At 40.6% G+C, this 15,778-nt stretch overlaps 1 protein-coding gene across 6 annotated transcripts in view; it reads left to right on the top strand.

Moving 5' to 3' along the window:
* The window catches only part of nid2a (nidogen 2a (osteonidogen)), a 107,255-nt gene that overhangs the window by 50,566 nt on the left and 40,911 nt on the right, over nt 1-15,778 (top strand). For 2 of the 6 annotated variants that reach the window (XM_048599850.1, XM_048599845.1), the window contains exons 16-21: nt 176-421; nt 2,576-2,821; nt 4,039-4,284; nt 9,910-10,149; nt 11,302-11,547; nt 15,241-15,480. In XM_048599850.1, the coding sequence (XP_048455807.1) occupies nt 176-421; nt 2,576-2,821; nt 4,039-4,284; nt 9,910-10,149; nt 11,302-11,547; nt 15,241-15,480 (1,464 nt within the window). The remainder of the gene's footprint in view (nt 1-175; nt 422-2,575; nt 2,822-4,038; nt 4,285-9,909; nt 10,150-11,301; nt 11,548-15,240; nt 15,481-15,778) is intronic. The other 4 variants (XM_048599851.1, XM_048599846.1, XM_048599848.1 and 1 more) reach the window with 4 other exon arrangements.

Here is a 15,778-nt window from a genome sequence, read left to right as displayed (position 1 = left end):
TAACCATGGAATGTGAAATGAATTGGAATTAAAACTCTGACTTGGAGTGTTGTTTATCCTATAAACTGACTGTTGACAACAGCAAGGTAAACAAAGACTCAACAGACTCAATTTGAGAGATTTGTACTTTTTAATTTGTAATTCTTTCAAAACCAGTTTCTTTATGTTTGATTAGCAAGTAATGAGCGTTCGAAGACTGCTTGTGAGCAACATCGAGAGAGACTACAAACGGAACTGAGCCTGCGTGGAAATCAAGCTCTTGTTGGAATCCATATCCCTGAGTGTGATGAAGAGGGGAAGTTCAGGTCTGTGCAGTGCCATGGCAGTACAGGCCACTGCTGGTGTGTATATGAAAATGGACAGGAAATTCCGGGGACTCGGACAGCACCTGGAAGTGATCCACCTCGCTGTGGGCTGCCAGGTCAGTCAGTGTTTTTAATGTGTGAAAGATCTGATTATAGGAATAATTAGGAATTCAAAGCAACTTTATTTTAAAGTGATTCTACCTTGAAATTTGGTGAAATGCACTTGGGAAAAACCGATCATTATTGAAAGAGGTGATTTAAGCAATAGTTATTTGCCCTCTTTTTATAAATGCCTGTATTCATTGTTTGACCTTGGGCTCTAAATGTGGCTGGGATAAAGTGCCTGACCACTGTTATTTGCACTGATGTGGCTTGATTACCTTTCCTGATTACATTCCCTGCCACCCCATATCCAATCATTCTCCCCTTTTGACAACCAGCTCATAATAAAACATGTATCTTGCATTTCTACAGATTTCTCCTTTCTATTCCTCTTTCCTGGTTCTCAACAAATTAATTCGCCACCTATTCAAATTTTCAAATTCAGAGAATTGCATCAATATTTTCATTCTAAGATTCGCAAGCACATACAGTAAGCTAACAGGTGAATGCAAAGGATTAAAAATAAAAAGAGAATTTAAATTAAAAGGTAATGAAAAGAACTGAAAAGAAATGTTTGTTATTTGTATTCCAACCTTTTCTTTCCTATTTTGTTATTTTTGTCATTCACAATCCTGTGACATAAAATCATTTGACACTGATGTTAAATTTTCTCCACACTCACATTCGAGTATAAAATGTTTTCCATAAATGGCATGCTATCACAGATTGACTAAACTTTTACAGCACAGTAGGATGCCATTTGGTCCATGTCTGCACCAGCCTTTCGAATGAGCAACTCATCTGTAACAGTCTCTGGCCTTCTTCCCATAACCCTGCACATTCTTCTTTTTCAGATAACAGTCTAATTCCCTCAATTGAAGCTGCCTCCACCACACTGTCAGCCAGTGCACTGCAGATCCTAACACTTGTTGCATGAGACAATTTTTCCTCCTATAGCTTTTTTGTTTCTTTCACTAATGCCTTTAAATCTGCGCCCTCTCTTTCTCAATGCTTTCATGAGTAAAAAAAAAGTTTGTTCCTATCTGCACAATCTAGATCCCTCTTAATTTTGAAGAACACAACAAATCTCTTCTCAACCTTATTTTCTCGATGAGAAACAGTCCTAGCTTCTCCAATCCTAGCTTTGTAACTGAAGTTCCTTGCTTGTCCATTCTTGCATCTCTTTCCTGCACATTCTCTAATTCCTTAACATCTTTCTGAAAATGCAATGCCCAGAATTGGGCATAATATTCAAACAGATGTGGAACTAATGCCTTACACAAGTTCACTGTAACTTCTTTGCTCTTACTGTATTTCCCTATTGATGAAGCCTGAGATAATTGTATGCTTCACTAACTGCTCTCTGTCTGCCCTACCGCCTTCAAAAACGTGTGCATATATACAGCAAGGATACTCTGTTCCTGCACTCCATTTAGAGTTGTAGGCTTTATCTTGTACTTTTTCTCCATGTTCTTCCTACCAAAATGAATCACTTCACATTTGTCTGAACAGACTTTCAACCCCACCTGTCTACATATTTAAGTTTGTGCCTGACCTGTCCTATGGAGGATGTGGAAATTGAAGTTGGAGCTGGTCTAATGCTGTTGGCTTCCCGACACAATGACAATTGACGTCTTTTTTAACCAACTGCCCGTAGGAAAATCCACTCATTACCTGCCCATCTTGTTAGGTGAAAATTCACCCAAAATCGTTGACCCTTATTTAAAAAAAAGTTCTAAATCACATTACAACGTAAAGCTAACCTACACAAATCGTTTATCATTGACCAAATGTATTTCCAATTACACAACAGTGAGAAAGTTCAATGAGTCAGCTAGGCAGTTCCTCACCATTATCTTTCAAAAGTAACACATTAGATAACAGAACAAATAAATCATACAACATTCATTGAAAATATAAATATCTCTAGGTAAAGGTGTATCCCTGCCCTGATGGTGAGAAAATTAGGATCGATTTGAGATGATTAATTAACTGCAATATGAGAAATGATGATATCTACTCCAACCTGTTGGTTTGATTGTGTTCCCTGTCCCAAAAAACAGACTGGTGACAAAATGCAACATACAAGAAAAAATGATATAAACTCCATCTGAGACACTTATCCTTACAGTTTGGAACTGTGTTCAACTGTTCTTTTGTTTGATTAGCAGCCAGCGAACGTCCAAAATCTGCTTGCGAACAACATCGAGAGAGGCTACAAACACAGCTGAGACTGCATGGATCGCAACCTCTTGTTGGAATCCATATCCCTGAGTGCGATGAGGAGGGGAACTTCAGGCCTCTGCAATGCCACAGCAGTTCAGGCCACTGCTGGTGTGTATATGAGAACGGACAGGAAATTCCTGGCACTAGGACACCCCCCGGTACTGATCGACCACAGTGTGGACAGCCAGGTCAGTCAGTGTCTTAAATATACCAAATGACCAGTATTATTGAGAAAAAAATAAATTGAAAGAGATCTTCTTTCTTTTGAAGTGATTGTTGTAACTTAATGAAACGTGTGTGAAAAGCTGATTATCATCGAAGCGGTTGATTTGGGCATTTGTTTCTTGTATTTACAAAAAACTTATCTTTATTATTTGAACTGTCAGTATGACCAGGATAAAGCATCTAGCCATATTTATTTGCACTGAAGCAATTTCATTATCATTCCTGAGCATTTGTCTCACCTTCCTCATTGTTCTCTTCTATTGTCAACCAGCTCAAAATATCCACTGTAACCCTCACTTCTATTGAACTCTCTGTTTCACTGCTATGTTTCCATCTTTCTGGTTCTCACCAAATTAATTTGTCATTTGTTCAGAGTTTCAAGCTTGGAAAAGTGTGTGTATCTCTTCAGAAATACATGCATTGAGCAAACAAGTAAGCATAATGAATTAAAATTGATCAGAGACCATTAGAAAATGATAAGAAAAGAAAACTAAAACCAATGGAATGATAATTTTGTCCTTTTGTTCAAGTTTTCCAGTCTTTAGGTTTATCTTTCTTTCCATTTGGTCTTTTTCTATATTTCATATGCTTTTATTATTCACCAATCCCGTGACATGAATCCTTTGTTCTCAAAATTTCTCCACTTCACATTACAAAATAAAAATATCCAGCATGTACAACAAAACAGCATAGTTCTGATTAAATGATAAGAAAGTGGCATGGTGGCTCAATGGTTAGCACTGCTGCCTCATAGTGCCAGGGACCTGGGTGCAATTCCACCTTCCAGCAACTGTCTGAGCCACTGTGCCAGGAAAGGAAATTCTCTGAGAAAACTATTGCCAACGCAACACTTCACTGTAATTTCTCAGAAAGTAGCATATATAAGATTACACATGCAAAGACCTAGGATTGTCTGATATGAACCAAACAACACTTGCAAGCACTAAAATCTTGAAATTTGGTATACCCCTGGTAGCAATTAGAATTTGGACCATTTAGAGGTGATGAATTAAGTGTAACATTTGAAATGTATTTAAAGCACGTTGGTTCAGATATATTTTCTTTCATGTAAAGAATCTGGTAAAAATGTAGTAATGCAAGAAAAGACATTACATGACCCAATTTGAGAGTTGTACTTTTATTTGTAATTGTTTCAAAAGTATTTTCATTGTCTGTTTAGCCACTGATGAACGCCCAAGGACTGTTTGTGAACAATACCGAGAGAGACTGCAGGCAGAGCTGAGTCTGCATGGATCACAACCTCTTGTTGGAGCCTATATCCCAGAATGTGATGAGGAGGGGAAATTCAGGCCTCTGCAATGCCATGGCAGTACAGACTACTGCTGGTGTGTGGATGAAAGGGGACAGGAAATTCCTGGGACGAGGACACCACCTGGAGCTGGTCAACCACAGTGTGGACAGCCAGGTCAGTCTGTGTTTGTAATTAAGCAAAATGACCCAGGTTGTAGCAAAATGGAAGTATTCCTAAAGACTTTAATTTTTGTAAAAGTGATCTTGTTGGAGCACCTGTATGTAGTTCATGTTATCATGGAAATAGTAGATTTAATCAGTCTGTTCTCCCCTCCATCTATGTATTGCCTTTTTATTATGCATATTTTCACATGATAGTTTCATATGTGGTGGAAGATTGGCCAATTTAGTTTATTGGTCCAGAGAAATGGCCACTTTCTTCCCCATTTTAGCATCAAGTTTTCCTCCATTGATTCCAAGACATTTTCGTTTACTGTACAAGAGCTTTATTCTGTAGATTCTCTATTTCTTAATGTTTTCAAGTATCTGTCAAAACTCTTTCCCACTCACACCCACCCGAAAACTATGTCCCACCTCAAATATGCTTTAAACAGGGAGATGATTGCTTAATGGTGATGTCACTGGACTAACAACCCAAAGCCAAGGCTAATGCTTGGAAAATATGGGTTCAAATCCCACCATAGTAGCTGGTACATTTGCAACCTGATTCATTGATCTAATCTGGAATTGAAAGCGAGTCTCAATAATTATCATTGATTGTTGGGAGGATAAAGGAAATCTGATTCATTAATGTACTTTCGGGAAAAAGCCTGGCTTCCCATGGTGGGGAGAAAATGGTAATATTTGGAAAGGTCATACTGGAGCTCAATTTTGAAGTATACAAAATGTGTCGGATCGTTATGTGCCATTTATAGGTTTCATTTTTCCTTCCAGGCGACGTGATTGCAGACCTGCAGCTATATAGTTGTCTATTAGCTGCCCTCTGAAATGGCCGAGCAAACAACTCTGATCAAGGGCAGTTAGGGATGGGCAATAGATGCTGACTTTATTGGCATTGTTCACATCCCACAAAAACAAAACACGCACTACTATCTATGCTGCACTAAATGACAATGACTGTACAAAGAGGACCACAGTTGAGTGAAGAGGTAATCCTGGAATGTCAATCTTCTTCAGCAGAGGAGAGGAGAAGGAAGAAGAGGATACGGGGGCATTTGCAGAGGAGCTATCTGAACAGGCTTTTGAGGACGGTAACTCAGGTTGCCTTGGGGCTCGAAGAATTGGCCTGGTGCCAAGATCCATGCTAATTCAACAGTGGCTCACTTGAGTGGCACTCCAACCTATGACAGATCATTCTGTGACTCACCTTCGATCTGAGAGAGAAGTTTTCTATTGAGCAAACACACCTCTGAGTAATCCAATTGCCACCCGGCGACATTGAGAATGGAGCATCCATGATCTCTGTTGCCCCAGGGAGGCACTTCCCCAGGCTGCTGCATTGTATTATTGCAGGGTAACCTCTGTCAAAGGGCCTTGCAGCATAGAGAGGTTTGTGAGTCAGAGGGGCAGAGGAGACAAGAGATGGCGCTGGTATCAGTTGAAGGGAGACCCCAACATCATTGTTTCCGATCTTCTCAGCCGTTTCATGGTGCTGTTTGCATGTTGCATGAGGACCCAGGCTGTGCTGTAGTTGGCATCCTCTCCAAGCACTTCTGCATCATTGGTCAGATCCAGAGTTTCATTCTCTCGGTGCAGGTCAGCGCACGGCTCCTGCATCCATTCAGAGTGCTGCTGCATTTGAATATCCAAGAGAGTGGCCACTGTCTCATTGGAAAAGATTTCATGCTAAATCCATCAACCATGATGGAGCTTGTGAGCCCTGATTGGGAATGTGGTGCACACACATATCTGTTAGCTGCTTGTGGCTCCACAATGCCTCCAGAATCTCTGACATTCTCTCACATTTGTCTCTGATGCTGCAGGACAATTTGTCCTGTCCGTGATACCATATGTGCAGCATCTTCTAACTATGACCGACATCTAGCCTCCAAAGGTAACAGCCTATAGTTGACTCTGCCTCACTTGTCTGAGGTCCAGCTGAAACAAGTGTGCCAGTGGTTGTTGCAGAGAAATGATTTAAAAGTTCAGGTTCGGTGGAGGAGGCTGGGATGTCTGCACAGGAACATTCAGCTGCCCCTCCACTGCAGGGAAATAAAGAAGGTGGTGATGAAAACTCAAGAAATCCAGTAGGTGCCTCGGCTCAACCAACTCAAAGATCCACAACGTACATTGAGCAGGACATTCCTCCTTGCACTTCGCGTATTGATAAAACTATCAAATGACCTTGCTTATTATGGCTTCCAGTCTTACCATTGGCCTGTCGCATTGACTTTCTGGCAGTTTTCTATGCTGCCTCCTCTATTGATATGAGGTTGTGAACATCACCACATGTTCAAGCCTTCTATTGACTGTTGGGCACTCATTAGATGAAGTGAGGCACTGTATGAATGGCCTGGCCTTGCACTGCTACTCTACAGTGATATTGATGAAACTTGGTACATTCTTCAGAGATGCCTTATTCACAGTTTACCTCCATTTATGAGGCTGGCTATTATCTCAATAATGCAACTGGACATCTGCTCTGATGGTGCTTGGGAGAACTTTGGAAAAATCAGTCTGCTTAGGCTGTTCCAGGTACTGGAAGGCTTGAGTTATTAGGAGAGGCTGGATAGGCTAGGACATTTTTCACTGGAGCATAGGAGTTCGAGAGGTGACTGTACAGTGGTTTTTAAAATCATGAGGGGCAGGATTCCTAGCTCTGAACTGCTGTTGCACCACAGTATTTAGAAGGTTTGGTCAGCTCAGTTTCTGGTCAGTGGTAGTCCCTAGAACATAGTTACTGTGGAATTCAACAATGACGAGGCAATTGTATATCGAGCAGATGGTTAGATTCTTAGCCGTTGAAGGTGGTCATTGCCTGATTTCTGTGGCATGCATGTTGCTTCCATTTGGTAGGCCAAGCCTGGATATTGTCGAGATCTTGCTGCAGAGGGACATGGACTGCTTCAACATTTGAGGAGTTGCACATGATGCTGAATGTTGTGCAGTCATCAGTGTACATCCCCACTCTAACCATACAATGGAGAGAAGGTTATTGAAATAACTGAAGATAGTTGGACCTAGGATACTACCCTGAGGAAATCCTGCAGGAATTTCCTGGAACTGAAATGATTGACATTCAACAACTATCTTCCAGTGTATGATTTCAAAAATCAGAGAGTTCTGTCCCTGATGCACATCAATTCCAATTTTGCTAGAGCTCTTTGATGCCACACTCCTCAATTGTTGTCAAGATGTCAAGGGCAGTCACTCTTGGCTCACCTCTGGAGTTCAGTTCTTTGTCCATATTTGAACCAAGGCTGTAATTTGTTCAGCAGCTGAGCGGCCGTGGTGGAACCCAAACTGAGCATCAGTGTGCACATTATTGCTAAGCAAGAACAACTTAATAGCATTATTGACAACATGTTACATCGCTTTTACTGATGATCAAGAGTAGATGAAAGAGGCAGCAGTTGTTGGGTATGACTTTGTTCTTTTTTTGTGGTCAAGATACAGCTAGGAAAATCTCCCATGTTAATAGGTAGTAGAATCTAGCATGTGTTGTAGCTGTTGGTAATGGTAGAGTGAGGAATATGCTGGGCCATGGGTTACAGATTATGGTTGAATATAATTTTGCTGCAACCAATGGCCCACAGTGCCTCATGGATGCCCAGTTTTAAGTTGCTAGATCTGTTCAAAACCTATCCCATTGAACATAGTGGTAATTCCACACAACTTAATGTACCTGAATGTGAAGACAGGACTTCATCTTAAGTCAATAAATGTGGAGCTGGAAAAGCACAGCAGGTCAGAAAGCATCCGAGGAGCAGGGAAGTCAACGCTTTGGGCTGAAACGTTGACTTCCCTGCTTCTCAGATGCTGTCTGACCTGATGTGCTTTTCCAGCTCCACATTTATTGACTCTAGCTTCCAGCATCTGCAGTCCTTACTGTCGCCTTCATCTCCACAAGGACTGTGGATCACTCCTACGAATACTGTCATGGACAGATGTACCTGTGATAGCTCAGTTGATGGGGACAAAATCAAGTAGGTTTTTCCCTTTTGTTGGTGCTCTCACCACCTACAATAAACCTAGTCTAGCAGCTACGTCCTTTAGCACTGGGCTAGTGTTGTGTCCGTAGTATTGCTGCAGAACATTGAAGCCCTCCACTCAGTACATTCTCTGTCGTTTCCACTCTCTGTCCTTCCTCCAATTGGTGTTCAACATGGAGGAGTATTGATTCATCATTCCAGAGAGGGGTAGGTGGTAATTAGCAGGAGGTTTTCTTGCCCTGTTTGACCTGATGCCATGATGCTTCATGAAGTCCAGAGCCAATGTTGTGAACTCACAGGATAATTTATTCCCAAATATATACCGTTGTGCCACCAGCTCTTATGGGGTCTGTCCTGCTGGATGGTGATGTTGGTGTCTGGGATATGATATGTCAGACAAGATTCCATGAGTAAGACTAACTTGGGCTGTTGCATGACTAGTTGGTGGAACTGTTTTACCAATTTTGGCGCAGGCTCACAAATGTTAGTGCCCTGCAGAATTTGCTACTATGTTTTCAGGTACCCATGTCAATTCTGAGTGATCCATATGGTCTCATGTTTTTTAGAGTTTCTACAAATGAGTGGCTTGTTAGCCCATTTCTGAGTCAACCACATTGCTGAGAGTTGGGAGTCACATGTAGGTCAGACTTGGCAAGGATGGCAAACTGTATAACTTAAAGGGCATCAGTGAACCAGATCGGGTTTTGGGAGAATTGACAGTAGTTTCACAGTTAGCATGAGACCAATTTTAAATCCTAGAATTTGTCTGTTAAATAAATTCTGTTAGCCTAGCCCTCTGAATTACCACTATACCACCATTTTGTTGCAGTAGCAATCAGAATATTTGTATGCCACAGGAACCCAATTTGCATACAAACAGGGTGTACTGTCAGAAAAAGCATGGCCTTGGCCAGTCAGTGGTAAGCTGTTTTAATAATAGCATCGGCTAATGTTAGTTTACTAATTCCAGTTTACCTGCTTGTTCCACAAGTTTAATCCTGTTGAGAAGTCACTACTTCCAAATACTATATTCTGATGGCTCTAGCTACATTGTAGTTTCAAATGCAAATAACACAAAGACAAATTTAAGGTTCCATTTGGAATGGTAAGTTTCATACTAACTCTGGTCATAAAATTGGATATTGTTTTGTCATCATGCAAATGGAAGCAATTTGAGATGCTGCATTAAGACTATTGTGTGCAGTCTTTGGGTGGAATCCTGTGGAGGTGATGGGGGTCTTAGCTGAATTGCCACAGGGAGCGTATATTTGCAAACTGTCCTGGGGATAGCGGAGCCTGGAGACAGAGGTTCCATCTGCTGAAAGCTGGTGGTCATTTCAAGGCCGGCAGCATTATTGAATGGGAGTGAAGGCCATCCATGGGCCAACCCACCAAAGCCCTAATCAGAGCAGAGAAAAAAGTTTGCAGGGTCCTCAATCAACCAGCTCCTGTCTGATTTAATCCCCTCCCACCACTGAACCCACCATGGGACAGGGCACAAAATACCATTTGTTTTCTTTTCTATAAACAGACTGACAGTGACGACAAGAAGGGCCATTCCCTGAATTGCATGGTTCATACTATTATTTTGTAATTATTTTATAATCAGAATCATTCTGTTTGATTAGAACCAACTGAACGCCCAAAGACTACTTGTGAACAGCATCGAGACAGATTGCAAGCAGAGCTGAACCTGCGTGGTTCTCTTGATGGAGCCTATATCCCTCAGTGTGACGAGGAGGGGAACTTCACACCTCTGCAATGCCACAGCAGTACAGGCCACTGCTGGTGCGTGGATGAAAGGGGACAGGAAATTCCTGGGACGAGGACACCACCTGGAGCTGGTCAACCACAGTGTGGACAGCCAGGTCAGTCAGTGTTTGTAATTAAGCAAATTGACCAGCATTTCAGTAAAACTGGGGAGTTCAAAGAAACAAGAATAATTTTGAGAGTCTAACTTGGAATTTGGCAATCAACAACATGGTGTAATTTACAAAAGCCGATTATCATGGAACCAGCTAATGTAGTAATCTGTTATTTCCTGTGTGCACTTGGAGCCTGTCATTACTGTCTGACATTGTAACATTATTTGGTCACTGAACAAAAACTCTGACCACATTAACTTCCACTGTAAAGGTCTGGTTATCCTCCCTGATTATTGCCCCTGTCTCTACCATCATCCTCTTCTGTTGTCAACCAGCTCTCAATGTGCCTTCATTTCTACTGATCTTTCTTCTATTGCTGCTCCCCTGATACCATCGTGTTTGCACCAAATTAATTACAATAATCATTTTCTCATGTTTTGCAGCTGAATTCAAATAGTAGTTTATTCTCGCTCTTCGATTCAGAACTGGATGATAAGTACAATACATGTATGAACAAAAGATTAAAGCTGAATAAAAGCACCTTAAAAAACAGATTAAAACAAAAATGAAAATGAATATTTAGTAAATAAAATTGCATATGCCTTTTTGTGTCTTACATTTGCCTTTCGATATTGCTTTGGTGTCTCTGTCTCCCCTTTTCAGGATTTGGGTTACTTTGTTCTTTAGTTACGTGTATGTAAACTAGAAGTCACGCGACATCAATCTTTTTTTCCTATTACTTTCCTGTAAAATAATCCTACATATTCACATTCTTCCAAAGAAAATTCTTCCAATTTCATTCCAGGAAGAATGATTCTGTGAGATAATTACTGAGACAAAATTTCTTTACAACAGTACTCTAAATGAACATTGATCCAATTACAGATACAAAAATCTTGGCTGTTAATACACTAAACGTTATAACGTGTTATTCTGAATTTTGGTGTGTATGAGTAGATCTCTGGTCATGATAAAAGGTGAAAATATTTGAGATGATTATTGAGATTATCACATGTTAATTATGTTCAAATATACTGGCTTAGATACAATATTTCTCTGATCAGGAGAATCCTGATATCTGAAGAGTACAAGGAAAGATGTTACAATGTCCACTATTTATGACTGTTTCAAATCAATTGTTGTTTGTTTGATCAGGATCCATTGAACATCCAAGGACTGCCTGTGAACAGCATCGAGACAGATTGCAAGCCGAGCTGAGCTTGCGTGGATCACAGCCTCTCATTGGAGCCTATATCCCAGAGTGCGATGAGGAGGGGAACTTCAGGCCTCTGCAATGCCATGGCAGTACAGGCTACTGCTGGTGTGTGGATGAAAGGGGACAGGAAATTCCTGGGACGAGGACACCACCTGGAGCTGGTCAACCACAGTGTGGACAGCCAGGTCAGTCTGTGTTTGTAATGGGGCCAGTATTCAGTGAAACAGAGGATTGCAAGGGGTCTTTTAATTTGTTTTCCGAGTAGGAAGTGTCTCCGCCTGCTTTGGCTTGAAGTTAGGAATTCCAAAGTTTACAGGCACTGGGGCATCAGAGAATTTCCTGGATCAATCATAGGTACTGGGTTATGGCTTCCCCTTCAGCAGTGAGAGTTCAGGCTCATATTTGGCTCATATCCAAATCTTAAGCAGCAAGTGCAGAAGTCTTGAGAGCTCTCAAACGTGTTCTCCCTATTGGAGACTGCTGGGAAAGACACTACCCTGGCAGAATGCAGACCAGACTATAGCACTGGTGACAGCTTGGAAGGGAACAGCAAAGATCAGAAAAGGAGCATGGTAGGACATTCTATGATCAGAGGATCAGCGAGCCATTTCTGTAACCATCGTCATAAGTTCTTAAAGACATATTGCTTACATGATGCCAGGGTTAATGAACATCATGGATCATGCTCAACATATTTTGCAAGATAGGGAGTGAACCAGAAGTTGTGAAACACATTGTTAGCAACAAGAGAGGGCAAGTTTTGAGGATATATATAGTCAAATTCTTCTAGATTAAAATTAAAAAGTAAGTCTTCAAGGGTAGCTATCTCTGAATCATTTCCAGTATACACAGAAGGCAGAAGAGAAACAGCAAGATGAGGAGAATCAGTGTATGGCTTAATGGGCGATGCATCTGCAAACTAGCATTTTAGTAAAGGCTTCCACTTCTGGATCTGAAAAGTGCCCAGTCTACCTCAAATTACCCTGGAAAGTCAAAGTATCTCAAAGGTTTGAATGACAGTTTAAGTGAGCCATTTCACATTATAATGAGGTGGCAACATGAGAAATATTTTCAGGATGTTACTGTCATTCCAAAAAGATGTTCTCTCTGCCACACAAATAAAGAACGTTGTGTAATTCCATTGCCAACATGCTGCCAGATTTTTAAGTCAATGACCCCAATGATTGGTTGATTAAATCAAACAGATTGTACCTTCAGTTATTCCATATGACTGGAAGAAATAGGAGCAGGAGTAGGTGTTCGGTCTCTTGAACCTGTTCTGCCATGCAATAGGATCATGGCTGATCTGACATTCCTCAAGTCCACTTTTCTGCCTTTCCCATTACCCTTTATTCCCTCACTGATCAACTTTCTATCTATCACAGCCTTAAATATACACAAGGACTCTGCCCCCACAGCTCTCTGTGGCAAGGAGCTCCAAAAACTCTCCTCCTCATATTGGTTTTAAATTGGCACCCCATTATTCTGAGACTATACCCTCTGGTCCTAGTCTCTCTGTTGAGGAGAAACATCCTTCCAGCATTTACTGTGTCAAGTCCCTTGAGAATCCTGTATGTTTCAGTGAGACCACCTCTCATTCTTCTAAATTCTAGTGAGTAGAGTCGAACCCTATTTAGCCTTTGCTCGTAAGATAATCCTTTCACACCGAGAATCTTTCTACTGAGCCTTCTCTGACCTGCCTCCAATGAAATTATACCTTTCCTTAAATAAAGGGACCAAAACTGCTCACAGTCCTCCAGATGTAGTCTCACCTTCACCTTGTGCAGTTGCAGTAAGATTTTCCTACTCTTCTACTCCAACCCCTTTGAAATAAGGGCCAAATTCCATCAGCCTTTCTGATTACCTAGTGCACCTACCCATAAGTACCCCAAGTGCCTTTATGTTGCAGCTTTCTGTATTCAAATAATACCCTGTTCTTTCGTTCTCCCTTCCAAAATGAACAACTCCACATTTTTCCCACATTACACTGCATTTGCCAACTTTATGCCCATTTACTTAACCTGTCTATATCTCTCTGTAAATTGTTTGTATTCCTCTTGCAAACTGCCTTTCCATCTATTTTTGTGTTGTCTGCAAATTTGCCTACAGTATGTTCACTTCCTTCCACCGAGCCATTAATATATATTGCAAACAATTGTGGTCCCAACAATCGTCAGACACGAGTTCCCTTTCATGAAGCCACGCTGAGTCTGATTAGAGTATGATTGTCTATTTGTTATGGACATGGTAGAGATCAATCTCAAACAGCACACAGTTGCAAAAACCAAAGAAAGCATTCACTATTGGATGTGATTTTATGATTGTGTAATACTTGCAGAACAGTCCTGAGTGTACTAACAAGTACATTGACAACTAATTCAAAATAACTGGTGAAGCCTGTTACATGAATCATTTATGCTTGCTAGAAATAACGTACATTCATACACAGATCTTGCAAACAAAATGATGTGTTCAGGCCATCCAAGTTACTGAATTACCCAAGAACTTTCCATGGCATGCCTTGACCAATCAGAATTAACTTACCAACCAATCAGTACCATATTATCCAGTAATATAAATTATTTTTATCATTTGAAGTTGGCATTCTTGCAGTTGTCCTGGTGCGAGCAAGACCAAAACTTTCAGCAACACGTCTCTGTTTTCAGCAAGTCTAAAAACGAACAGATGAATGCAAAGAAAATGTTTGAAAAATAAAACTTTAATTACTTATTATAACAATTGTAGGAACAAAATAATATAAGAAATTGAAGTAAAAGTAGGCCATATGGCTCTTTGAACCTGCCCAGCTATTCAGTAACTCCATTTTCCGGGCCTCTTCTTATCCCTGTATTTCCTTAGTATGTAAAAATTGATAGTTGTCAATTAAATATAACAAGCAAGTGGATACTCATAGCCATCTGGGGAGGAAATTTCCAAAGATTAACATCCTCTTTGAGCGAAGAGCTAACTCCTCTATCTCAGTCCCAAATACCAGTTCATCATCCTGTTGCTATGACTCCAAGTTCTGAACTCGCTTGTCACAGGAAACAGCCTCTGAAATATACCAGCGGAGCCTTTAAGGATTTTATATGGTTTTAAAAAATCACCTCTTATTATTTTAAGCTCCAAAACAATTGTCAATTCTAATCAATTTCTTCTCAAAAGACAGCACACTCATTCCAGAAATCAATTGAGTGGTTGTTCATTGTACCACCTCCAAAGCAAAGAAGTGGTTAAGGAGATAAAACTGTAAACATTATTTCAACAGTGGTCCCATCAAAACTCTATATAAGCATGATTTTTTTTGCTCTTATACTCCAACCACCTTATATTAAAGGCTAACACCTTATTGACCTTCCCAACTGCGTACCATCCAGCACATTAATTCTCTGTATTCCTTCTATAAAGGCCTGCTAATTATTTTTTATAAAATAATCTGACATTGATTTGTCTCCAAGTATATTCCAATCAAATTCTCCGACACTTCCACAACCTTTTATAGGAATTTCTTTCCAATTCCATTCCAAGAATAACATTTTGGCGAGATAACAGCTCTTCACAACAATATCATTAAACAACAATCATCCAAGGATGTATAAAAAAACTAGGATTATCTATGCGAAAAATCTTATAATATTCATTGCAAATCTGAATTATTTTATGTGCAGATAGATCTCTGGTAGTAATAGAGGTGGAAAGCATTTGAGATGATGATCAAGATTATCACATTAATTATGGTTAAAACGTATTGGCCTAGCTATAGATTTTTGTCTCATTGACAGTCAGATTGTAGAAGAAAAGATGTTACATTGTCCATTTTGAGACATTTGTGCATTCTTTTGAGACCGTAACAAATCAGTTGCCATTTGTTTGAACAGGACCCATTGAACACCCAAGGACTGCTTGTGAACAGTACCGAGAGAGACTGCAAGCAGAGCTGAACTTGCGTGGATTACAGGTGGGGGTCCATATCCCAGAGTGCGATGAGGAGGGGAACTTCAAGCCTCTACAATGCCACAGCAGTACAGGCCACTGCTGGTGTGTGGATGAAACAGGGCAGGAAATTCCTGACACTCGGACTCCTCCTGGATCTGATCAACCTCTGTGTGGACAGCCAGGTCAGTCAGTGTTTTCATTAAGCAAAATAACCAGTGTGGTGTCACAAAACTGATGAGTTCAAGGAGTCTTTTATTTTGTTTTTAAAATTAGGAAGTGTCTTCAGCTGCTTCAGCTTAAAGTCAGAATTTCTGAGTTTGAGGGATAATGAAGTTGTTACATAACATCAGAGAGGATGAGAGTTTTCTGGATCAATTGCAGTTCCGCATTGTGGTTCCCCCTTAGGCTGTAGATGGTTGTCGGTGGTGGTCGTCTTTATGAGAAGGAAGAGACAGAAAGTGCGGAAGTCTTAGGGGTGAG

The sequence above is a fragment of the Rhincodon typus genome, chromosome 8, assembly GCF_021869965.1.
Source record: "Rhincodon typus isolate 14 chromosome 8, sRhiTyp1.1, whole genome shotgun sequence".
In the NCBI taxonomy this organism is placed as follows: Eukaryota; Metazoa; Chordata; class Chondrichthyes; order Orectolobiformes; family Rhincodontidae; genus Rhincodon; species Rhincodon typus.
Note: the sequence above shows the minus strand (reverse complement) of the source record. Positions and strands in the feature narration are given on the sequence as shown.